General features: G+C 37.8%; 1 protein-coding gene across 3 annotated transcripts; it reads right to left on the bottom strand.

Moving 5' to 3' along the window:
• Positions 1 to 7,233: 7,233 nt before the first annotated feature.
• On the bottom strand, positions 7,234 to 25,729 carry ZNF215 (zinc finger protein 215). Of its 3 annotated transcripts, XM_037133592.2 has the most exons (6): positions 25,434 to 25,729; positions 19,711 to 20,302; positions 14,587 to 14,675; positions 10,702 to 10,834; positions 10,293 to 10,388; positions 7,234 to 8,132 (listed from the first exon to the last, which is right to left on the bottom strand). In XM_037133592.2, the coding sequence occupies exons 2-6, from the start codon at positions 20,108 to 20,110 to the stop codon at positions 7,243 to 7,245; spliced, it is 1,608 nt and encodes a 535-aa protein (XP_036989487.2). In that variant the 5' UTR covers positions 20,111 to 20,302; positions 25,434 to 25,729; the 3' UTR covers positions 7,234 to 7,242. The 3 variants fall into 3 exon arrangements, with proteins under 3 accessions (XP_036989487.2, XP_053528210.1, XP_053528211.1); XM_053672235.1 differs by lacking the exons at positions 19,711 to 20,302; positions 25,434 to 25,729 and adding an exon at positions 14,755 to 14,854; XM_053672236.1 differs by lacking the exons at positions 10,702 to 10,834; positions 19,711 to 20,302; positions 25,434 to 25,729 and having other exon boundaries at positions 14,587 to 14,649.
• Between the last annotated feature and the right edge of the window lie 1,422 nt (positions 25,730 to 27,151).

Below are 27,151 nucleotides of genomic sequence, written 5' to 3'. Positions count from 1 at the left end.
TTTCTCTCTACAGACGGATCTCCTTCTGTTTACTCACTCAATGTGTGTTTATAATTGCCATCACATGCCTTGCTCCACCCACAGAGGCTCCCTCCCACCCACTGTCTGCCACGGATGAGACTAAGTCTACCAAGACAAGATCTGCTTGGGGAGGTAAGATGGCCGATCTCTCAAAGGAGAAGGGCCAGGAGCCTTTGCCTCAATGGGTTTTTATTGGGTTCAATTTGCCCAGGAATATAGGTAAAGCTCATCAGTCAGCATCCGGCAGTAAGGATCAAACAATAGATAGCATTCAAAGAACTACCAAGGTTTATTCTGAGTCAGGGTCAGTTGGCTACAGGGCTATAAAACTTTGGGAAACAAACTCATTTTGTGCTTAGACCCTTATCAGAAAATTGATGGCATTCTTTACAAGGCAAGCTTCACAGGATTTTATGCTTTCTTTCTTAGGCCTGACTGCTCCTGGGGCTCTTTCCAGCAGGGGCGCACCCAAGGCAGGGCATTGTTTCAGGCTTAAGTCAGACAGAGGAAGTAAGGCAGCCCAGAGATTAGGATACTTCTTGCAGACAGAATGAGGACTCAGACTATGTCAAAGCCAAGGGGCAAGGGTCATCACCCCCTCTTTCTATAGCCCCCCCGAGTCCTTCCCTGGGTGCCCCATTCACGACCATACCTGTGTTAGGTCGTGGATCCCTTGAGGAATCTTACCCATCATTGGCTAACCAGTCATCCACCCTGGGCCAAGCAAAGTGAAATAAAAGGGGGCAGAGGTGGCACCCCTGCCAGGGAGATAAGCTTTGTCTCCTTAGTGGCTTAAGGTCCCAAGGTCTCTTTACTCAGCCTTAGCCATGGGGGGGTTACAGCTTCTCAAACCAGGCAAGGCGGTTGCCAACAATGCCTGGATATATTTTTTTCAATTCTGTTACCTACTACTAACTTGTAACTTCCTTCTGGGTTGCTATTCAGATTTCTGAATGGGGGAAAATGATTGAGTCAAGTTATATTACTACTTCTGGACAAGCCTTTGAGGCCAGGCTAAACCACAGGCTACAGGTAAGCCTTTGGACTGGATGTCTTTGTATCAGATTTTCATTCTGGTCCCTTAAGATATGCTCAGGGGTGGTGATAAGGTATGTAACGTGGTTGTTACAGACTGATGTTCAAATAGGTTTCCCCAGAAAGTGGTAGGTTTGGGTCAAGCACTCTAAACATCATTAGAACACACACAAGGAGAAATGAACATTCAAGACATTTATTGCAATATATTTTGTTGCCCTCTCCCCAAATAGATCAAATAAATTATGATACATTTATATGATGTTATATAGTCATTAAAACATATTTTAATAAGACTAAACTTATGGTATAAAAGTATAAAATATAGAACTGCATATAGGGTAAGATTCTATTTATATATTTATATGGTTATTTCCCTGGGGAAAGTATTCCGTATGTTAAAAAATTGGGTATGTTAAAAAATATTATTAGTGTGTCTCTTTGATAGGATGAATTGTGGTTATCTTTGTTTTCTTCAAGGTTTTCAGAATATTTTTATAGGTGTCTTATTTTAATAAAAAATAAAAATCACCTTTTTGCATATAACATTTAAAACAGCATGATGTTCCATTGTAGGTCCTTACTATAATTACCTCTATTATCAGGGGTTTAGACTTTTCATTTTATACCATGAGATGAAAAGCCATATATGTCATTATGTGTGAAGTTTCCTACTAGGTAATTTTAATGATAGTTTTCTATATTCAATTACTAGGTTAAAAGAGGCAGAAGATGTGACTTGTGGAAAGAAACACGATAATGAGATTATATGATGTATAAGGCTAGCTACAAGTACGTTGGCACTGTTGCGGTACAAAGTGAAAAAGCAGAAGGAGAGGTCAGAGGACAGATCATGAAGGACTTCCTGTAGCAAGCTAAAATTTTCCATGAAGGTCATGGAAAAACATGAATGGAGCTTAAATGAAGGAGCAACACTATCATTTTAAAAACATGACTTTAACAACACTGTGGAGATTAGATATGTTGGAGAGTTAGGGGAAGAGAATGAGCAGAAATGGAGATCACCAAACCACTTAGTAGACTGATACCAATTAAGGTGGTATCAGTGAGTTTTGATAGCAGGAGGCAGTGTCCTTTTTTAAATTTTTATTTATTTTTTTCTTATTAGTGTGCTCACCAGAGTAAATTTGGAAAATATATTCACTAAAAACCTAAGTTAAATGTAGTATGAAAAACCATTGGGGGGTTTTAAGTGACATGATCTAAGTTTAAATTTTAACAGGCTCACTCAGTGCTATGTTAAGAATGGACTGCTGGTAGGATTCTAATGAGGAGGTACTATAGTAAACCCTAAGAGGGATAAAGTATTTACATAGTCTTAACAGTGGAGGTAAAAGAAATCATCAAATTTTGAGTATATTCTGAGTATGCTGAATATATCAGAAGGTAGTTTTAAAACTGGGTTTTTAATAGTATTTTAGTAGATAGAAAGAAGGCCAGAATAATTTACAGAGAAGAGAAACTGCCTGTGGTTGACAAAAGGGAAAACTTGTATAGTAGAACACACAGTGAAATCAATCTGTCCAGGTTAATGATTTCAAGCTGGGGTTGAGCTACTCGTAAAGTTTTTTCACCTGGATAATATAAAGCTGAGATTGTGCCATAGGACAGGTCAAGCCCAACCTTGGAGAGAAGTCAGGGGAGACTTTTCAGAGTAGTAGTTCTAATTTTAGTCCAGGATAAACTGAGACAAGTGTGTGTGTGTGTGTGTGTGTGTGTGTGTTGGGGGGTGTGTGAAGATAGGCAAATGTGTTTCAAAGCAGAGTTAAGTAAAATACGTAGTCTTAAGAATAAGTATGGCTTAGTGGTTAAAAGCAGGGCTACCTGAGCTCAGATCAGTTTTTATGAAGACAGAGTATATCTCTAATGCCAACAAATTTATAATCATTGGGTTGATAAAAACTGGGAGTGATGCAGACTGTCATCAGCAGTCCTGGTAGGCCAAGCATTAGGCAGATCTTCTCAGATATGCCTGCCAAATTAATTGATTAAATCCTAATATATGTTGATTATTGTACTAGATTCTGCAGAGGATGAAAATTACACAATCTGTCTAAAAGGTAACATAAGGGTGTATTTTTGTTCATCTTCTCGGGACCTAGAATTCAGAATACACACAGACTGCCATGAGTCATGCATGCAGGTGTCTTTCACCAAACATTCAAATTACTCAGCAAATGAATTAGAACTTTAACGACTTTGAAAAAGTTCCTGGTGAGCAGTGAAAAGCAGTGTAGCTGAAATATCTTAAGAACCTATTGGCCTTTTATCTTTTATTGACGTATTAAGTTAGGATAATCATTTGATCTCTCTGAGCTTAAATTAAGTATTCTTAGATGTAAACTAAAGGGGTTGAAATAATGGGATTCCTAAGGTCCCTTTATCTTTTATCTCTCAAAAGTTTGATGTCATTCTAATGTCAACCTCATTTCAAGAAAGGTCCTACTACCAAAGTACTCTACATCTGGAGAAAATCTGGCTGGAAAGGTTCACAACTGGCCCCAAGACACCATGCTGAGAGACCCAGCGGGAAATCTCACCACGTCTTCCGGCACCAAGTGGCAAGCGTTTTTCACGGTGCTGGGGACTAGAGATTATCGCACACTTCCAATATCAATCGCAGAGAAGCCAAAAAGATCTAAAGGTTACCCGGTGTATTCCCGTTCCGCAGAGCACACCAGAAGTTATAATCCAAGAGGAACCCCAGCGAGAGGAACCCCACGGCACTTGCTCAGGAGGATGGTCGTTCCCAAATCTACCACGCAGACTCCGCCCACTAGACTACATTTCCGGTGGCCAGGCTTGCCCCTCCCCACGGGGGAGGTGCTGGCAGACTAGGTTGAGCTCCTGAGGGTATCTGGTGTAGGAGTTCCCTAGGGATGGACTCTACTATAAACGCGATGGCAGATTTTCTAACCTTCCTGCCTGCCCTGTCCTCCCAAATTGACTGGGCCCCTGTGGGTGAGCGGAGGGGTTAGACTTGATTTCTTTTTATTAATAAACCAGAGCTACTCATTTGTAGACGCATATCTTGAAGATCGATGATCTCTTGAGGGAAGGGACTGCCCCTGGACTTTCTTCTTTCACTGTCTTAGTGGTCTACCCTTCTCTAGGAGGGGTGCACGGGAAAGGAGTGAAGGAGATAAGGATGAGGGAAGGAGCTTCTCACAGCTAGGGCTTAGGTTAATAGTCGTTTTTCTCCATTCCAAAATGCAGTTTTAGTCATCTCGGATATCTTGCCCCCACGCTGGAATTAAACTTTGGCAAATCTGGTCTCTGGAATCTTGTGCCACATCATTTGTGTAGTACCTGCCACCTTGTGGGATGTTGAGGTATTAATTCCTGCAGTGTCTAGATTCCAGCCGTGTTGACATTGTAAATGTTTAAGGATGGATGTTGTTGAAGACAGCATCACTGTAACTTCACACATCTTCAAATGATTCCAAATACAGAGATTTTTTTTTTAGAGCTGGGGATTTAGGAGCAGAGTCCATTTAAATTTTTACGTGTGCCATTCACAAATATTTTCACTTGCTTTTATATGAAAACTAATTCATGGGAAGGGAAAACTGACCGAAGAATTACCTTCCTCTTTAAACTGTAGCACTCTATTTTAATAATTACTATATTTATAATGAAGCTGACAAAATGTTAAAACAGCATCAAGCAAGTCGTACATTGGGTAGTCCTCATGTCCGCGTTCTCTCCCCATGTACGTATTATCTAGTAAATAGTGAACACAAATTATCTTGAAATCAAAGAGCCAATAGTAGCTGATGCATAACAGTTAGATTTTTAGATTCCAAATATATATATATTTTTTTCTCAGAAATCAAACCACTGAGATGTTACCACTTTCTATCCATCAAGATGTAAAGAAAATTCTTTCTTTGAAGCTAAAATTCTGGTAGCCTCTTCTCTTTCTTCCCTAAACTACTCTCCTTTTGTCCTATGACTTGGTTACCTCTATAATCTGCACATACTAGTATCAGAGCAGATCTTTGGTTTTACCTCCTAGTGGGCAAAATCTCCCCAGGGCTCTCCTGTTGTCTCTCAATAGGGCACATGACCATCAGTACTCACTGTGAGATGGTCAGGCAGCTGGTGAGCAAACCCCAAGTGTTAGTTTTTGCTAGGTTGTGTTGTTTATGATTCCTTTGGTCTGGTATCTGGTATCATGACGGTTAATTGGTAAGGCTACATTCACGTACATTAACACAAACATCCAGATTTTTTAGAGTATTTATTACCACAGGATTTTTCAATGGATTTTCTCATACTTTATCTTTGAATAGGTTTCCAAGAATCATTTAAATTGTTTAAAACTAAATTTAACTAGTTAAATCTAGTTAAATTGTTCCTATTTAACTAGAATTTTTTTCTTTGTCATTATCTTTAGGATAAAGTCCAAACTTCTAAGATGGCTTACAAGGCCTTTCATAATCTGGCCTTTGAGTCTCTGTTTTTAACCCTATATATTCCCGTTCCGTTATTTTCCAGTGCCATATTCCAGCAAGTGAACTTCTCTGTTTTTTGATGCCATGCCCTAATCCCTCTGTAACTTTGTACTCCTGTTTTTCCTTTAGCATCTCTCCTAACATCCCCACCCTCTACCACATACAATCTAGCTCATTTCTAGTTTTTGTTCCAATTCAGGTATCTGTCTTGAATGCATACAGTAAAATCAAAATACATATTAAACAAATAGGTTTATGGGAAAAAATTGGGAGGTGTTAATTGGCTGTAAATGTTCTGCAAAAAATTAAATTTTAAATGCACTCCAAAGAGGCATTCTTTGAAGTGATGTATGTTGAACTTAATAAATAATAGTAAAGAGATCTTTTATTTTTTTAGAAAACTGGGAAATTTAGAGAAAAAACGTAAGCATTTTCCTTAGACCCAAAGACCTGGCTGTTGAGAAAAAGGATAAAAACAGTACTTTTATCTTTCAACCACCCAAAAGAAAATCACAGCATATAAGAAAAAAAGATTCAGAACACCTATAATGAGAATGTCAGAATCCATAACATTCAACTTGTAATTGCTTTGATGAATGAACTATATATCTCAGAAGAATTTCTTACATTCAGTGTTTTTCTTGTTAGCATGCTTTAACAAACTGCCTTATGTTTATATGAATTTCCATATTAATTACTTGTATTTAGTTTTGTCTTAATACAACTCATGTTGTGATGTAAAGGATGAACAAATAAACACAGGATAATTTTCCACACTTTTTAACTCATCATAAAAGTCCACTTCAGTATGCTTTTCTGCTTTTAAACAAGGTATGAACTCGTGAAAAGTCACCATCTTCATTCATTGGGAATATCTCCAATATGAATCCTTTTGGGCAGATTAAAATAAGCTTCTCAGCTCAAGAACTTTTTGGGATCTTGAAGCAGTTTATGGAACAAAGAGGCAGTTCTGGTGCACAGAGAATTAGGATACTTTATTGACCTTTTGCTGGTTAGGATAAATGGTAGACCTAGGGCTATGGATATCTCTCCAGCCTAGTCCCAAAGAGTACTTTTAAGAAATGCAGATCTTAAAGAATACATGTAGATCAACAACAATGCATCTACCTCCCACTGCAGATGATTACCCTTTTCCAGTTGTAGTCCCCACTGAGCACCAGGGCAGCCAAGGATATTAATAAGAGTAGAGTAACTGACTATCACTGTGGTCTTTGCCATTAATGCAGAGGATTTGGTCCTTAGAAATGTCCTCCTATATTCTTGTGAGCTCATGGTTTCTTGTAATCCTCTTATAGGAACTGAAAGTTCCAGTTTTATTAAATATGAACTCCAAATGCATTGTTTGGCTCTCCCAAATATGGACTTCCTCAAAAGATCAGGTAAAGAGGTCCTTTTTATTAACTAGTGAAAGACGATGGTAATGAACATCAGAATGATGCTAGACAAACACTTGTATAGTAATATGTTTAACTTCAAAGTCTGTGGCTTCATCTGGAAGCCTGGAAAATCTCCCTGAGATTTCTATCCAACCCCTCCAATATTAATTCCATCCTTTTCAATGAAAGAATAATCTCTGACAAATAGGTTTTTTTTTCCATTAAGCATTTTCATAAAATTCTTTTCCAACATAAATTTATGGATATTGAATAAGTCCTGCACTGTGACTGAAGATAATACCACATTTACGCTAGTTATAGGACTTCTCTTGAGTATGAAGTTTTTGGTGTTTAATAAGATTTGAATTCCTGTTGAAGGTTTTCTCACATTTGTTACATTTAAATGGTTTTTCTCCTGTATGAATCATTTGATGTCGAATAAGTGAGGAGCTCCGGCTGAAGGATTTACCACAGTTAACACATTCATAGGCATTACCTCTAGGTTGGAGACTTGGATTGTTATTACTGTTTTCACTCTTACTGAAGGCAGTTCCCCATTTATTTTCTCTGTAGGCCGTTTCTTCAAGATGAATTTTTTGATGCTTACTAAGGTTTGTTCGTCGGTTGAAGAATCTCTCACACTTACTGCATTTATAGGGTTTCTCTCCTGTGTGAATGATCTGATGTCGAACAAGGGATGAGCTCCGGCTGAAGGCTTTCCCACACTGAAAACATTCATAACAATTCATGACGGTATGACTTTCTGGATGTCGAATATCTGTATTCAGGCTTGAGGCATTCCCATATTCATTATATTCTGAATGTTGCTTACCTACTAAGTCTAAACTAAATTTGGAGTTAGTTTTAAAATTACCGCACTTTGGGGACTCCTTCCTCATAGGAACTCCCTGTTGTGTATTAAAAACTAAGTTAACTGACTTAACATCGAAGCTTTTCTTATTTTCACAACATTCCAAGTCTCCCTCCTTAGCATAAATTGTGTTATGAACAAAAGTTCCTTGTGGCAAATACATGTCCTGGTGTTCGTGTTTCCTGTGTAAGCAATCATCCCTTTTCCAGGCATCTAAAGAAGGAAGCCCACTTTGCGTCAGTTTGGTCATTATCATTCTATGGGATGATTCTTCTCTAGAAATGTTCTCCTTTGGAACCAAATCCTGATTTTCTGACATTGTCCGTCTATCTAAAAAACAAATAAAAAAGAAAATTCCACATATTAGAAGAAGGGAAATTGCTTAAGGAAAGAGAGGCTAAACCATGTAAACTGATATGCATATTTTATGGCTTTTACAAAGAGAATGAAAATGTGAGATGAGGCTAGAAAAGGAGAATTACAGAACAAATAAATGGGATAAAAACATTAAAAGAAGGTTTGGAAATCAACAAGGTAAAGAATAGAAGAAAGAGCATTTTATTGAAATGGGATTCAAAAGATAACTGAGGGAGAGGAATTACCTTTGAAAGGAAGAAACTGAGTAATCTGTCTATCAAATTAATAAAGATTTTATGTAAAAAAATACCTAGTGTTTGCTGGGGTGATAATTAATAAACACAGATTATCTAGAGAGATAATAATACTCTCATTATTAGTGATAGTCTGAATTGGTTTAACCTATATGTAGACAATGTAGCAGACTCTAAGAGGAAAATTAAGTATATTTATTCCCTTTGTAAAGAAATGTAGAGCATATATAGTATGGAATATTACTTAGCCATAAAAAATAAAATTTGCTACAACATGGATAAACCTCAAGGGAATTATTCTAAGTGAAGTCAGTCAAAGAAAGACAAATACCATGTGATTTCACTTATATATAAAACCTGACATGGTTGTTCATTTATATTTATTATATTTATATTTATAACTATATATTTACATATTATATATAAAACCTGATAGGTTTTGTCATTTATATCATATTAAAAAAACAAACAAAACAGACTAACAGAGACAGAGAACAAACTGATGCTTGCTGGTGCCAGAGGGGAGGGGAGCTGGGGAGCTAGGTGAAAAAGGTGGAGGGATTAAGAAATACAATAGGTAGTTACAAAATAGTCACAAGGATATAAAATACAGTTTAGGGGATGTAGTCAAATAATATTGTAATTATGTATGGTGTCAGGTAAGCACTAGATTTCTCTGGGTATCACTCCTTAAATGTCTAATCAATATGTTATATGCCTGAAACTAATATAAAATAATATTAAATGTTAACTGTAATTTCAAAAATTCTTAAATGAATAAAATGCATCCCTGGATAGGTCCCTAAAATAAATATATACACACATATATATTTATTTATATGTACATATATATATATATATATATATACACACACACACACAAACAACACTGCATGCACCTTTTTTGATGCTGAAGTTCCTCTTCTAATAAGGTATCCTAAGAAAGTCATCAGATATTCCTGAAAAATTGGCAATAACCTAAATGTCCAATAGTAGGGGCTGGGGGAAGGAATAGTTGAATACGCTGGTACAGGTATATGATGGAATATTATATGTGAATTAGAAACCACATTTTCATAGACTTCAGTGAAATACTGTGGGCAACTGTGCAATGTCTCAATATTAGGTAAGAAGAACAGAATACATGTATATAATGATATATTCCTGATAACTCCAATTTTAGAAAAAAAGAAAAATTGTCACAAGCCACAGAAATGTATCATTACAAAGAAAATGGCTTAAGAAAACAAACCAAATGTTAATAGTGAGGTAATGGGGTGAGTTATATTACTACTCACAATTTGTTACACTTATTAAAATGTATATTAAGCCACAGTAATTTGTAATGTCTCACAAAAAATGTTAATAAGAACAGAGATTTTGATGAGGGCAGGGGTTTAAGGCATAAGTTAAGAAGGGAAAAAATGGAAGAATGCTGAAGCCGCTCTAGGATAAAGCTGAGTTTTCTGTTTTCTTTAAAAGGAAGAATATCATTTAATGTTCTGTTGGCTAACATTTGTTTCTATAGCACTTACCAGGTATCAGGCACTGCTCTAAACATGCTGTACATGTCAGCACATTGAATCCTCACAGTAAAGTGGAGATAGATATTATTATTCACTCTGTTACAAATTAGGAAACTGGCTGATAGGCCACATAGCTTTAAGTTAAATGTCTGTATTTATAACCCATAACACTATTTTGTCTGTCTGTGTAAGAAAAAGAGCCTGTGAATAAAAACCAATGAAGACTTTTTTCCTTCAAAATGTAGGTGGTTTTGCTGTCACCTCCCAACTATCACCTCAAAGGCTGGCTTGTGCATTGTAGTTTAACAAACAAACAGCTGTTTACTAATGACTCTTATCTGCCTGCTTCTTACCAAAAACTGTTGTTCTTGGGATTTGTTGTTCCATCATCCATCTTTCTGTCTTAATCTCCAACTTGGGGACCTCAACTGGTTTGGAAAATTGAAGCTCTGTTCATGGGGCAAATGAAAACAACAAACAAACATACATGACACTTCAGACATTTTCACAGGGAAAAGAATTCCATCGCAACATAATCTAAGAGCTGTTGAAAGATAAGACCAGAATCACCAAGGACCTGTGTACTTCAAACTAAAGGACTTCCAACCTGTTACAGCAAGAAAGTCTGCCACTGTCCCCAAAGGATGGTAGGAAACCTAAACCTGAACCCAACTGCCCTTAATCACTTCAGCAGTCCTACAGTTTTTAACAGCAGATGAAGAGACTACTAATGGGTACATTAGGTAAACACATAGAAGCCACCTTTCCGCAATGAACTGCAGTTCCTATAGTTCTCCAGCATCACATCCCTGTAGAGGTTCCTTACAGCAGGGTCCAATTGCCCCCATTCTTCAGTGCTGAATTCCACAACAACATCTTTGAGTGTCACTGGTTCCTAAAACATTAAATTCCTTTTTAATAAAAGGTCACCGAAAATATACTAGACGAGAAATAAATTTGGAAAGAATAGAGTAGGTGGCCAGAATATACAAGAAATTGAGAGGACAATGTTTGGAGTTCTAAGTGATGAAAATTAAGTTTTTATGGGTCTATCAACTTGGAACTCTTTTTTGAACTCTTTTTAATCTAATTAATTTTTAACTTTTAATTACATTTTGTTGGAGGAAAAAGAGAGTTGGAATAACTGTGGAATAAGTAATTTATATTATAGAGTACAAACAATTTACATAAAAGGAGTTTGGAGCACAAGTGGTTTAAGGCAGATTTGAGGGAAATTTAAAGATGTAGCATAAGAGATAGGGCATCTTATCTAATTGAGAAATGCAGCATGCTAATGCAGGTCTCATGACCCAATGTCACCTTGTCAGACAGGACTTCTGCCTGATTACCCAAAGTAGCCATTTTCCTTATCAGTCTCTACTGCATTATATATATTTTTTCTTTTAAATAATTATTGTCCTCAATTATCTTCCTTGCTTGCGTTTGTCTGTGGGCTTCTACTAGAATATAATCTCCACAAAAGCAGGGGTTTTGTTTCATTTACTGTCACATTCTCAGCCCTTAGATAAAGTGTCTGGCACCTTGGGTACCACATAAACACTTGTTATAAGGGCCTTCAGACCATCAGTTATTGCACTTCTCTTCAGCATTCTCAACTTTGTCATTGTTGGGGTCTTTAATCACACTGAAATAATACAACTCCTTTCCCTTCCCCTACTTCTCTATATTGTGAATAAGTTGTCTACATTGGTTTTGCCTACTTCCTCCCCTTCTCTTTTTCCCTCAGCCCTCTGCAACCTGGCTTCTCTTTCATGCGTGTTTGTATGTCCGTGATGATAAGTGAACAGACACTACTCAGGCTGGATTTTTTTTTAAAGGCTTTCTCCTTGAAATATTCTCATGCTTTGCTTTCAGTGACATTACATTTTCCCGGTTTTCCTCTACCACTTTGGTCTCTTCATTTCAATATCCTTTGATGTTTTTTCTCCTGTTGGTTAAATAATAGTGCTCGGGATTCTGTTCTTGGCTGCCTTCACTTTTAATGCTAAACATTCTCTGGATAGGTTCTGTTTTCTTTCCTTTTTACCCTTTAAAAAAATTTTATTTATTTATTTTTAGAGAGATGGGAAGAGAGGGAGAAGGAAAGGGGAGAAACATCAATCTGCCTCTCACAGGCCCCCAACAAGGAACGTGGCCCACAACCCAGACATGTCTCCTGATGAGGATTCGAAGCAACAACACTCTGATTTGCGGACCAATGCTCAAACCACTGAGCCACACCAGGGAGGGCTAGGCTCTGTTTTCACAGATTCAATTATTGTTTACAATTTTGAAGAAATAGATGCACAGAGATTATACAAAGATTACATTTTCCAAAAAATGTATCACCAACTAAAATGGTCCAATGGGAGAACAATCTCGTATCCTTAGATAGAACTGTCTTTACTTCCGGCCAAGATGGAGGCATAGGTAGACACACTGTGCCTCCTTGCACAACTAAAATTAAGAACAACGAAAATTGCCCTGGCTGGTGTAGCTCAGTGGATTGAGCACGAGCCTGCAAATCAAAGGATCGTGGTTGGATTCTCAGTCAGGGCACATGCCTGGGGTGCAGGCCAGTTCCCAGCAGGGGACACACAAGAGGCAACCATACCTTGATATTTCTCTCCCTCTCTCCTTCCCTTCCCCTCTAAAGATAAATAAAAAAAAAAAAAAAGAAAAAAAGAACAAAAATTTAGAAACAAAAAACATCAGAACTGACAGAAAACTGAACTGTATAGAAGTCCGACAACCATTCAGACTGATAAGAGGGGCAAAGTCAGCGGCTGGCAGAGAGGGGTAGCAGCAGGAAAAAAGTGGTGGCTGGTGGACCCGGGCGTGCAGGCAGGGGCTGGCAGACCTAGGCGTGCGGTGGCAACAAGTAGACCCAGTGAGGCTTGCAAGGTGGCTTGCTGACCAGTCACACATTCACGTGCAGATAAACCAGGTGAAAACAATTAGTGAGACAGACTGCGCAACTCAGGACCCCAGCACCGATAAATAAAAATCTAAAAGCACCAATTGAAAACACTTGCAGGGGTTGAGGTGCCACTAGAGACTCCCAGCCTCATAGGAGAGTTCACTGGAGAGACCCACAGGGTCCTAGAATATACACAAGCCCACCCACCCAGGAATTAGCACCAGAAGAGCCCAATTTGCTTGTGGGAAGCAGCAGAAGGGACTGAAATCTGAGAGAGAGCAGAGCAAGCGCTACTGTTCCCTCTTTGACCCCACCCCCACATACAACATCACAACCCAGCAACAGGGTTTCCCCACCCTGGTGAACACCTAAGGCTCCACCCCTCATACATAATAGGTGTGACTAGACACCCCCCCCACACACACACACACAAAATGGCTCAAATGGAAGAACAGATCAAAGACTCAGAGCCAATACATCTAAGCGACCAAGAGATAGCCAACCTATCAGATGCACAATTCAAAGCTCTGGTGATCAGGATGCTCACAGAACTGGTTGATTTTGGTCACAAATTAGATGAACAAATGAAGGCTACACTAACTGAAATGAAAGAAAATGCACAGGGAAGCAATAGTGATGGGAAGAAAACTGGGACTCAGATCAATGGAATAGACCAGAAGGAAGAAACAAACAAACAAACAGAAAAGAATGAAGAAACAAGAATTCAAAAAAATGAGGACAGGCTTAGGACATCTTTAAATGTTCCAACATATGAATTATAGGTGTACCAGAAGGGGAAGAGAAAGAGCAACAAGTGGAAAACTTACTTGAACAAATAATAAAGGAGAACTTCCCCATTCTGGCAAAGCAAATAGACTTCCAGGAAGTCCAGGAAGCTCAGACAGTCCCAAAGAAGGTGGACCCAAGAAGGAACACACCAAGGCATGCCATAATTACATTATCCAAGATTAAAATGAAGGAGAGAATCCTAGAAGCAGCAAGAGATAAGGGGACAGTCACCTGCAAAGGATTGCCCATCAGACTGTCAGCTGATTTCTCAAAAGAGACCTTGCAGGCATGAAAGGGCTGGAAAGAAGTATTCCAAGTCATGAAAGGCAAGGACCTTCATCCAAGATTGCTCTATCCAGCAAAGCTTTCATTTAGCATGGAAGGGCAGATAAAGTGCTTCTCAGATGAGGTCAAGTTCAAGGAGTGTATCATCACCAAGCCCTTATTATATGAAATGTTAAATGGACTAACCTAAGAAAAAGATAAAAATATGAACAGTAAAAAGAGAGCAAACTCAGTTATTAACAACCACACACCCAAAATGAAAGCAAACTAAGCAAACAACTAGAACAGGAACAGAACCACAGAAATGGAGATCACATGGAGGGTTAGCAACAGGGGAGTGGAAGGAGGAGAGAGGGGGAAAAGGTACAGAGAATAAGTAGCATTGATGGTAGGTAGGAAATAGACAGGGGGAGGGCAAGAATAGTATAAGAAATGTAGAAGCTAAAGAATTTATGACACATGGACATGAACAAAAAGGGGGGAATGTGGGTGGGAGAGGTTGTGCAGGGTGGAGGGGAGTGAAGGGGGGGAATGGGACAACTGTAATAGCATAATCAATAAAATATATTTTTATAAAAAGAACTTTGTCAAAAGCTCAAAGGCCGAAAAAGAAAAAGCAGCTCATTTCAGTACAGAGTGGAATCCAAATTAACCTGGGATTTGCCTGTTAGTGAGTTAGCTTCCATTTTCTCCTTCTTCATGCTCCCGTTCTGGACAAGGGCAGAATCTTCACAGGGTATATCTGAAGAACATGAAGGAAAACATTAGGGAGACAAGCTTTGCCCTGGAGAAACATTTAATGGTTACAGCAGCGATTCTACCTTGCTATTAATAGGAATCAGCTTTAAAGAACTTTGAAAAACTAATGATGCCAGGCTCTACCAACAACTGGAATCTCCAAAAGTGGGGCCCAGATCTTATATTTTTAAAAAGCTCTGAAAGTAATTCTGTTATTCTACTAAGGACTGAGAGCTACTGATCAGAGTCAAGAAGGCCAAAATAATATTTTGAGTTCTCATCTGTGGTTATAGCAGATTCTAAAAATAACTTTAATCTTATCAAAGCTAAAGCCTACCTATGGCTCAGCCCCCACAAGCTGTGTGTAATTCTATGGGAGCTAAGAACACGGGGGGGGGGTGCAAAAATAGGATTATAGTTCTGAGAAGACCAAACAGACTTTATTCTTGTATTTTTATTAATTAGTGCATTATTTTCCATATGAAAAACTATCAGCTTGCTTTTGCCCAGCCCTGTATTTTATCCAACCAATCCTTTCCTCAAACACATTGAGGAGAATTCTACTCAGGGATTCTTTTCCTCCAGGTTAATCTATACATACTAATCACAGACTTAGGCAGTCTGGTCACTGTGAACTACTGACTCTTTCAAATACATAAGAATCTCTGTGGCTACCAATTGTTCTCCAGCCTGTTGGTGAGAAGTATACCCAAAGGCCACTGTACTAAAGTTATTCCAAGGTTCATTAGTTACACCAAAGATCCTCAAATGCCAAACTATAAGCCAATACTGGTCTGTGAAGTTGTTTTCATGAAAAGAAACAATGCAGGAGATATTTTATGAGATCCTTTAGTAAGTAAAGGCAGAATCTGCAGGGGGGGGGGGACCAAATGTCTCAGCAATATACTATTTGAATGCTGCCCAAAGATTACTGTTAACTCTAATCAGGCCTACAATGTTTTGTGATACCTCCGTCAGCTCCATCCCTAGGACACAGGAGGCAAACACAAGGCCCTTGGGCCGAATCCAGCCCTCTACCTTGTTACTACCCAGTGGCAGTGCCGAGCTCCTTGACCCTAGTTAAGGAGCAGTTGCATTCACACAGCCCTAAAATTACATTCGGCCCTTTGAAGGCAACTGTGAAGCTGATGTGACCCTCAGTGAAAACGAGTCTGACACCCCTGCCCAAGGACAGTCCCTTAATTCTCCTTCCCTGCTGACCTCCTTCTTGAACTTTTACAAGGGTATTCACAGAAACTCTCATTCCATTCAAAGAAAAATTCATATGCATTCTCAAGCTCGTTATGAAATTTTTTCCCTTTCTAATGTAAAGTGGATCTTGGCTCTCAACACGTCTTTTCATCCTCCAGTATTATGGTCTTAAAAGTTTAAATATACTAATACCTCCATATTCCTACTTCCTCATAAAGTTTTTTTACTCATACAAAAATTTTTTCTTAACAGCAGTTCATTCACTTACTGCTTTACTGACGTAATACACTAAGAACTGCTCATTTACTTATTCAACATATATTTACTGAGCTCTCCTATGCGTGAGGCACACAAATGCCTGGCCTCAGAGAGCCTACAGTCTCTTGCGAATGAAAGACACTAAGTAATTGTGCTAGGTCAATAAAAACTCTGATTATTTAGCTCACTATTGCTTTCCACCCTGAATCCTGCCAATATTATGATGTTACTTCAACAGTTGCATAGACAACCCAACCTGAAGACCCTTGACACCTTTATTTATCATAACCATCAGCAAGTAAGCTACTTCCGTTTTCATACTTGGGTCCTTATTATTTAGAATTGTTCTACCATGAGAACAGATTTGAATACATCAATCCCTAACTATATTTTCCTATCCTTTCGACTTGCATGTTCTTGCTCTTAGTATATTCTCTAACTTTTACCAAGGACCCACCACAGTACATTGATTCTTTAATTTTCTCTAAGTCTACTACCTCTTTTGAAGTCACTTTCTTTCCAATGCTTTCATTTCATGGTAAATCACTTTCAGCACCCTTTTCAGAGTCTTCAAATTCCTTGAACAGTTGTCCTCTACAACACACCCGATCTTCACTTGACCCAATAATCTCTTCTATCTACCCTTTTAAAAAATTGAGGTAAACTGACAAATGAAATTCACCATATTAAACATTTTTAAAATATACAATTGAGTGACTTTTAGTATGATCACAGTGTTACACAACCACCACCACTATCTAATTTCGGAATTTTCATTTCTCCCCAAATTCCATACCCACTAAGGAATCACTCCCATTCCCCCTCCCTCCCATACTGTTTTTCTGGAGTTACCTATTCTGGGCATTCCATATAAATTCAGTCATGTGGTATGTGACCTGTGTCTGACTTCTTTAAATTAGCATAATGTTGTGGAGGCTCATCCATGTCGGACCATGTATCAATTCTTCATTCCTTTTAATAGCTGAATATTATTCCATTGTACGGATATAGTATAATTTCTTTACCCATTCATCAGTTGATACACATTGGGCTTGCTTCCACTTTTTGGCTTTTGTGAATACTGCTGCTGTGAATATTCATGTACAAATTTTTGTGTAAACATGTTTTATATTCTCTTGAATATATGGTAATTCTATGGGAAACTTTTTGAGGAACTACCACTTTTTCACAGTGGCTATACCATATTATATTCCCAAAAGCAATGTATGAGGGTTCAAATTGCTCCATATTTTCACCAACACATTGTTTTAATCTTTTCATTAGTATAACTAGCCTAGTGGATGTCAGGTGGTATCTCACTGCAGACTTGATATTCAATTCCCTAATGACTAATGATGTTGAACAATCACTCCTATGCCTGTTGGCCATTTGTATATCTTCTTTAGAGAAACATCTATTTGAGTCCTCTGCTCATTTAAAAAGTTGTATTTATCTTTCTGTTGTTGAGCTGTAAGAGTTCTTTTCCCAACATTTTCCCAATACTGGGCCTTATCAGATATGGGTTTCAAATATTTTCTCTCATTCTGTAGATTACCTTTTCACTTTCTTTTTTTAAAATATATTTTATTGATTATGCCATTACAGTTGTACTATTTGCCCCCCTTCATTCCCCTCCACCCTGCACACCCCTCCCCCATCATTCCCCCTTTTCACTTTCTTGATTATTTCCTTTGATGCACAAAAGTTTTTAATTTTGATAAACCCTAAATTTTGTTTTGTTGTATTTTTGGCACCATATCGAAATATCAATTACCAAAGTCAAAGTGATGAAGAGTTACTTCTAAGAATTTTATAGCATTAGCTTTTATATTTAGGTTTGTTGATCCATTTTGAGTTAATTTTTGCATAAGGTATTAAGTCCTAATTTAATCTTTTGCCTGTGGATATCAAGTTGTCCCAGTACTATTTATTAAAAACTTTTCTCAGTTGATAGTCTTAGTACCCTTGTTGAAAATCAACAGAACCAAGAAGTATGAGTTTATTTCTGAACTCTCAGTTCCATTCCACTGATCTATGTCTATCCTATTCCAGTACCATGTGGCTTTGATTATTTTAGTTTTATAGTAAGTTTTGAAATTAGGAAGTGTGCATCCTCAAACTCTGTTTTTCATCAAGTTTGTTTTGGCTATTTGGGTTTTTTGTTTTGTTTTTGTGATTCCATATACATTTTAGAATCAGCTTGTCCATTCCTGTAAAAAGGTGGCTGGAATTTTGATATAAATTTCACCTGAATCTATAGGTTGATTTGGCGGGCATTATCATTGTGACAATGCTAAGCCATTAACACTGGATGTCTTTTCATGTATTTAGGTCTTTTAAAATTCTGTCAACAATGTTTTGTAGTGTTCAGTGGACAAGGCTTACACCTCATTATTTAAATTTGTAGTTAAGTACTTCATTTTTTATGCTATTATAAATTAAATTGTTTTCTTAATTTCATTTTAGTATTGATTATTGCTAGTGCATAAAATATAACTGATTTTTGTATGTCAGTCTTGTATCTTGAAACTTTGCTCAGGTAATCAATAAACCCTTCAGGTTCAAATTCCTGTGTTTCCAATGCTCCCTTCATTCTGTAACTAACACCTGATCTAGTCTTTTAATTGGTTTTCCTATTTTCAGAGCTCTCAGGTCTATCCTTTACACAAGAAGTTGGTAAACTTTTTCTGTAAAGATCCAGACAGTAATAGTTTAGTTTGCTGTCTCTGCTATAACTAACAACTCTGGTCATGGCATGAAAGCAACTGTAGATAAAATATAAATGAATTTATATTCATTTCAGATTCTCTTGAGTATATGGTAATTGAAGTATATGGCAAATGAAGAGGTGTGGCTGTGTCCCAATAAAAGTTTATTTCCAAATATATTTTGCCTGTGGGACACAGTTTGCCAAACCCTACTCTACACTGACATCAACATATTTTTCAAACGCACACCAAACTGTTGTATTCCTCCACCCATCCTGTGAGATGTCATTCTATATCTATTGCCTACAGAATAAAATCCATGTTTGGTGATATAGTTAAGTCCTTCATGATCTGACCTTGACACCCCCTAACTTCAAAAGACATAAATTTCTCTTCATATGGGAAGGGTAAACTATTTTTAAAGGTTTTTCTTTCTTTTTCATTGAGGCATAACTGAAATATAACATTATATTAGTTGCAGGTATACAACATAATGATTCAATATTTGTATAATTGTGAAATGATCACCACAGTAAGTTAACATCTTTCACTATACATAGTTACAAAGTTTTTACCTTGTGATGAGAACTTTTAAGATCTACTTTCTTAACAACTTTCAAATATGCAATATAGTATTGTTAATTATGTCATCACGCTGTACATTACATCCCCATGACTTATGTATTTTTATAATACCTTTTGATCCCTTTGATCCCTTTCACCCATTTTGCCTACTCCTTATTCCCCACTGTCAGGAACCACCAATCTGCTCTCTGAATCTATGAGCTCAGTATTTTTGGCTTTGTTTTTAGATTCCACATAATGGTCAAATATTCTACAACCAGCTTTCTATATTCTCACCTTTATCTTTAAGCATTTCAATCACATCTTCTATGAGAGTCACCACTTCTTTGCTGTTCTTTGGATGTTGTAAATTCACCCAAGTCCTGACCTCTTCAGGGAGAATTATCAGGAATTGTTCTAGCACCAGCAGTTCTAGGATCTGCTTCTTTGTATGAACCTCTGGTCTCAGCCACTGAAGACAGAGCTCCCAGAGCTGGCTCAGGGCTTCATGAGGCCCAGACACTTCCACATACTGGAAATGTCTGAACTTTTGACGAGAGGCCTCAGAGTCACATGTCTCCCTGACTGGGATGGTTTCCTGCTGCCAAGACTCATCTGCTCTCAGAACTTCACTTTGTTCAGGTAGAGTCAGGTTTTGTGGTTTTAAGACATCCATCAACTTCTTCAGGGTCTGCATCTTCCTAGATACAACTCTCACTTTGTTTGATTTTCTTATCTGATGAATGCAGTAATTTTTAGGCTTGGGCTAATAAGCATCTGTTGGGCTACATATAGGTGGTGTAATTTGAGACAAGTTATATATCAAAATAAAATTTCCAGAAGTTCCAGGAGTTTCAAATACAATGCCGACACACAGGTGCCTGAGAAACTGAAAAAAAAAAAAACAAACCACAAATATGACTTATAGGTAATGAACATGTATTAGCATAGTGTTAAGAAATAAAATAGTACAAATACCATTCTTAAAATTACTTAATAATCCATATAATGGATTTTCCTTTTAATTTTTGTTTTCCATCTTTGAAACAGAAGAATATGCTGTTCCTCCCCCCTAACCACTCCCAAAATACAGAGGAAGAAACACAGATAGACATCCCACAAAAAAGTGATTAGACATCTCGCAAAGTGATAAATACTCCTTTGATTAAAACAAACTTCATAATTTAACTGCAGTTAGATTTCTCCTATACTAGGTAACAAGTCATTTTTGCTTTACAACTAAGTAAAACAAATTTTCAGGCAGGACAGTCAGGGTATTAAGGTTTCATATTAGACATGCCTAAAAAAACCTCTTCTTAAGTTCCCAATAATATACCATTAAAGTTATACAAAATGAGAAAAATTGGCATAGCCCTAGAAATTAAGGTAAGAAACTATCATTTAAAAAATACATGCCGTGGCTGGTGTAGCTCAGTGGATTAAGCACAGGCCTGTGAACCAAAGGGTTGCGGTTCAATTCCCAGTCAGGGCACATGACTGGGTTGCAGGCCAGTTCCCAGTAAGGGGCACATGAGAGGCAACCACACATTGATGTTTCTCTCCCTCTCTCCTTCCCTTCCCCTTTAAAGATAAATAAATAAAATCTTTAAAAAAATAAAATTAAAATAAAAAATACATGAGTAACTACAAGAATACTACAAGAATATATAAGAATGAAATGAGCTATTTCACTGTTAGGGATTAAATCAAAAAGTATATTCCCAAATTACAATAATGAAAATATTTCATTCATTAGAACTCACAAGGGGCCAGTCTGCAATGTCCACAAGGGAAGTCTCAGGCCCAACTAAACAGACTCGCAGGACTACCAAGGGTCACGTTTGGCACTTTATTCATAAGGCTATCAGACAGAAAACACAGCTTGTTGGCAGAGTGAGTAACTGGCATTTTTCTTCAGTGGGAGTTCTCACAGAGAATAGCTCAAGTCAAGAGACCCACATAGGTTGTGCAAAAGCATCTTGATTGAAAAGCCTTCCCCCAGGAGCCAGTGTCTCTTCTAACAACTCTGAGCACAGCACTCAGGGTTCCCCAAAGAGCTTTTCCAACTTTAACAGTCATTATGTTCAGGGAAGTTCAGGTGCAGCTTTCTAACCAATTTCCAATACTCCCAGTCTGTATATAATTTACCATTCAAAGGTCTTTTTTATTGTAAGCCTCAAGGCCAGTGGTTTTCAGGGGTGATTTTGCCACCACAACAATGTCTGGAGATATTCTGGTTGTCACAACTGGGGGTTATTACTGGCACCTAGTGGGAGGGGACCAAGAATGCTGCTAAACACCCCATAATATACAGCACTCTAATACAAAAAATTATCTAACCCCAAATATCAATAATTAGAAGATTAAGAAACCCTGATGTAGGCGATGTATAGTGACTAAGAGTACATACCTGACATGAGGTTAAATCTCAGCTGAAGTTACTGTATCTATGAAATTGAACAAGTTATTTAACCAAAGCTTGAGTTTTCTCAACTGTAACATGGCTATAACAATACTTGTCTAATTAAATTATAAGGGTTAAAAGAACACTCATCTCACTTCTTGGCAGACAGTAAACAATCAATACATGCTTCGTTGAGAGTTTTTACCATAAGAGGATGTTGAATTTTGTCAAATTCTTTTTCTGCATCTATTGAGATCATCATATGATTTTTATCTTTCATTTAATTAATGTGGTGTATAACAGTGACTGATCTGTGAATATATTTGCAAATCATATATCTGATAATGAGTTAATATCCAAAATACACAGAAAACTCATACATCTCAATAACAAAACAAACAAACAAGTAATCCAATTTGGAAAATGGACAGAAGATCTGAATAACCATTTTTCCAAAAACATACAGATGGACAATAGATAAATGAAATGATACTCAACATCATTAATCACCAGGGAAATGCAAATCTAAACCACAATAAAATATCACCCCACACCTGTGAAAATGGCTATTACCAAAAAGACCAAGAGATAACAAGTGTTGGTGAAGAAAAGAGACCCTGGGGATGTAAACTGATGCAGCCCTCTGAAAAAGAGTATGGAGTTTCCTTAAAAAATTAAAAACAGAACTACCATATGATTTAGCAATTCCACTTCTAGATATTTATCTGAAGAACCAGAAAACACTAACTAAAAAGATATATGCATCCTTACGTTCACTGCAGCACTATTTATAAGAGCCAAGATATGGATACAACCTAAGTGTCCATCAATAAGTGAACAGAAAGAAATTGTAGTATATATGCAAAATGGAATATTATTCAGCCATAAAAAAGAATGAAATCTTTCCATTTGCAACAACATGGATGGACCTTAAGGGCATTATGCTAAGTGAGGTCAGGTAAAGAAAGATAAATACTGTATGATATCTCTTATATTTGGAATCTAAAAACAAAAACCAAGCCAATACAAAAAGCCAATAAAACCAAGCTCATAGATTCAGAGCACAGATTGGTGTTTACCAGGGAAAGCAGGTGGGGATAGGGGAAATGAAGTTTATTTTTGTTTGTTTTTTATAAAGAGCTAGAAGCAAATGAGCAAAATATAATTTCTCAAGGTTTTCCACTTTGTCTTATTGCAATCATACATCTATTTTAAAAACCACTCAACGTTTATGTCTGCCTATTAGTAGATCTTATAGATTGGTGAAAACTTTGTGCACAAAAGTTATTTCCTAACTCCTGACATCCAACACAAACCTCAAAAGCTTAAGAAAAGTCCAGGTTCATTAAAAAAAATAAATAAATAAAGTTTTAAGCAGCCCACCTTTGTTTACAGTATGAAAATTTTAAAAATTAAGTTTCAAAGTAACAAAGAGGTATCACTGAGTCCCAATGAAACAATGAACTGTACACCCAAATACTTTAAAAATTAGCACAAAGAGAGAAAAGGGGCAAAAGCTCACAGGCAATATGTTGAAAATTAAAAAACAACAACAACAAGAAAACAAGGAAGCACAAAAATGAAAAACAGAAATAACAGAAACATTTATTGTAACAATAAATGAATAAACGTACCAGGTAAAAGTTTAAACTCGACAAGACAAACATTCAAGAGACATCCAAAAAAAAGAACTCCAACGTTGAAAATAAAAGGACGATTAAAGATATAACAAGCAAATGTAAGCAATAAAATATGTATGAATATATTGAACTATATATTAAAAGCACAAATGCATTAAAACAGAGGAAACTTTAAATGATTAAAGGTACAACTCATAATGAGTATAACTATTATTAAATGTATCAAAAAATGTAATTGAAATATGTTTATAGCAAAACCCTCTGAAAAGATTAAATTAACAATGACAACAGAAATGGGAGACTACAACAACTTTCTCAGTCTTTAAAGAAAAAATACTAAAATTAATTACTAAGATAGTGCATGTAAGTAATATACTTAGTCCGATATATAAAACAAATAGAATGTAGTTTATATTCAGGCACCGACGAGAATGCTTACAAAACAGCTACTTATTAGGCTACAAAAGAAAAAAAACCTCCTCAATAAATAATATTAATATAAAGTGATACAGACCACATATACTACCAAAATGAAAAACAGAATTCATCCAGAGAAAACTGGATGAATTGAAAGTAAATTTCAATTACTTTGAAATTTAAAATGTTGCTTCTAAAAAACAATTCAAACTAAAAACATTGCTCATCATAATCTATAGAGCAAGCTCAAGCTCTACTATGAAGCAATGTCAAAGCCTTACATATATAGTTAAACAAGAATGAGATGAATCAAACATTCAACTCTGGGAAAAAGCAACAAAATATACTAGACATTTATAGGTTACAAATATGTTAACAATGTACTCAATATACATAATTATAGAGCTTGGAGGACAACTAAGATGATATACTTGCACTCAGGATACAGGATAGGTAAAAGTCAGGAATTTTCTATCTTTTTTATTTAATGGCACATGTCAACTAATTATTAAAATTCTGTGGCACACTAAAATTTTTTTGCCAATCTAACAAAAAAATAAGTATAATTTTGATTCATTCACATCGGATGGCTATTGTTGTATTGGCTGTTGTCATTTTTAATTTGACGGTCTAAGGGAAATGAGGTCAGTGCCCCCAAAGAATCAAATATTGCATGTTTTAATCATTCTTGTGACACACCGGTTGAAAATTGCTGGTTTAGGTGATAGAAGAGCCCAGGTTTGGCGATGACAGCTAGGAGCTTAAGTGGTCTGTACGTGATGAATATCGAAATAAACAAAATCAAGAACTATTTAAATTTAAACTGAGTAGCCGCCTTTGAGGATGAAGGTGGGACTCAGCCTGAAGAGTTAAGACAGTGAGTCAAACGCCCTGGGGAAGGGCTCAGCAAAGCGCAGGTGACAGAGATCTGGAGAGTTGCATTAAATAACCAGGTGACACAACTTCAAATAATTGTACAGTGTCAAGGAATTTGAACAGGCGTTTATTATGCGGAGAATGTTGCTTTTAATCCAATAGATTTTAGGTAAGCAGTAGCCTGAGGTAAGGAGAGCCTTTCAGATTAGCTCAGAAAAAGAGAAGTAGAAAACAGTTTGAAAATGAATGTCAGAAATAAGAAAGACACCTGGAGGCTTTAATGTTTTGAGGGCTGTGGTCAGGAATAATTGGGAAAGCAAGGCAAGTTGGAATGAACTTTTCTCCATTTTCTTTCCCAGTTGGCTGATCCACTCACACTTGGTATTTCTGGGAGGAATCAATACCAGTCATTTCCAAACCAGCTAAGTAAGGTGTATTCCCCAGGTTGAGCCGCCGGAGTCTGTCCCATCACGGAATGGAAGAGACAGCAGCGAGATGAAATTCCTGGTTTAGCAGAACTCCGGATCTAGAGCCCAGCAGTCCTGCTCCACTCCTTAAACCCTCTTAGCACTGCTCTCTCACACACTAACTTCCCCCGCAGCCCTCTCCTCCATCCTAGTCAGCTCGCGCCCACCCAGCTTCCCCAGCAGACACTGCGGAGCATAGAATTGGAATCCAGGTACCTCTCTACTAGCCGAGGAGCCGTGTGCGTTCCGCGTAGACGCCCCCTAGTGGGACTCCCAATTCCGGCAACTCGCGTCCGGCAGGTACCCGCGAGCAAGCGTTCCAGTCCCGGCTCTGCTCAGGCACCCCAGAGCGTCAGTTCCAAGGAAAGCCGCGGAAGTCGCCGTCTTGGCTGGCAAAAGGAGCTGGTGTTGCCAATCACACCACAAATGGGAAGCCCTGGACCTTTAACGCCTTAAACACCACCGCTGGGCCGGGCCGGACGCGTGTCTTACAAATGCCAATGCAAGCCAGCAGCGCCTCCACAGCCCATCCCTGCGCACGCGCACCAGCGTGGAAGGAGCACCCAGAAGCTCGCGCGGCCCCAGCGGTGCCCGACCTGGGTGGGCCGTTCCTAGTCCAGTTCATTTCCCTAGGCCCCGCCCACTTCGTAAACATGCTTCCTGCTGTCCGGCCAGGAACGGGTGGGTGGAAGCCACGTGTTGGGAGATGGGCATCTCAAATTTACGTCGCTAACCCAATCCCATCCAGGAAAACTGGCCAAAATCTTTATTACTTTCTACCCGCCAGACCGCACCTTCCTAATTTGCTTGAAACAAACAAAAAACGGTGCCATAATTTCGACAAAATACGGTCTTGCATATAACATGGTTTTCGCTGATTGGCACACTGATTCATTCGTTAAGTTTTGTATCAAGGTAAAAATTTTTGCAGAAGATCATAAGCTCAAGTTTCACTTACTGTGTATGAGATACGTTGTGACCTCCAAGAAGCATTGTCTAATTAATAGACGAATGACTGGCATCTGGATCTTAGAGGTGTTGGGGGCTAAACATGTAAAATTTGTATCATTTCATGGTAGAGGGAAATTGATGCCATCAGTGGGAGTAATATAACATACAGACAGAGATAGAGGAAATAGTAAAAGGAGCCTCAGAGGAAGAACTCAAAGTAGTCAATCAGGGAAAGGCTCTCAGGGAAGGAGCTATGAATCTAGCTTATGAGCTGATCAAGATGTGGAGCTGGAATTTTTTATTTTGTTGCAACCTCCTCTGTACTCATTACTATGATAAGTGAATTATAAGTCTTGTCTCAATCATCACCACACTACTATAAGGTACAGGTTGTCATCCCCCAAGTTATTGAAATTAGAAGATGGCACAGCTAAGGTTCAAGCTCACATCACTTCATACTTGTCCCACAGCTGCTCTCTCCATGCTACAAGATTTAGAAGTAAGAGAAGACAGAATGGTGGAATGATATTTTGTAAGATTGAGGGTATGATGTGTGCCACGAATTGTTTGTGACGGGACAGGCCTTTATACAATTCATAGTTTACTAGCTAGGCAAAATAAAAACTTAACTTGAAAGTATTGATAGTAAACATGCTCCAACATTGTCTTGAGTCAATTAAGAGTGCAGGGAAATGGAAAATGCACTAAGTAGGAGGGAGAATGATCAGCCTTCCTTTCATAACATTTGCAGACTTGAAGTTTCTGACCAGGCACCTTCAAAGGCCCACTGAAGTTTAGATGGTCTTCTCTAATGAAACGAGGGTCATTTTCAGGTTGCAGTCACCTCACAGAAGGTCTAGCTATTGGGATGGCACAAGTTTATAAGGTATCTCTTTGCCCGTCTTCTCCATTGAGTTTACTATGATTTGAATGTTGGCAGCTTTTCTCATCAGAAGCCATAGAGCCCAGAAGACAGTGAAAAC

The sequence above is a fragment of the Artibeus jamaicensis genome, unplaced genomic scaffold, assembly GCF_021234435.1.
Source record: "Artibeus jamaicensis isolate MK-2021 breed Jamaican fruit bat unplaced genomic scaffold, CSHL_Jam_final contig_759, whole genome shotgun sequence".
In the NCBI taxonomy this organism is placed as follows: domain Eukaryota; kingdom Metazoa; phylum Chordata; class Mammalia; order Chiroptera; family Phyllostomidae; genus Artibeus; species Artibeus jamaicensis.
The sequence above is the reverse complement of the archived record's forward strand: the minus strand, read 5'-3'. Positions and strand labels throughout refer to the sequence as shown.

Excerpts from the sequence above, each read along its gene's own strand:
- ZNF215 (XM_037133592.2), bottom strand. The coding sequence starts at position 20,110 with ATGCAGACCCTGAAGAAGTTGATGGATGTCTTAAAACCACAAAACCTG. Across the intron at positions 14,676-19,710 it reads TGAAATGCTTAAAGATAAAG|ATATACCCTGTGAAGATTCT; the intron begins GTGAGAATATAG and ends CATGTTCTTCAG. Across the intron at positions 8,133-10,292 it reads CCCAAGAACAACAGTTTTTG|ATAGACGGACAATGTCAGAA; the intron begins GTAAGAAGCAGG and ends TTTGTTTTTTAG.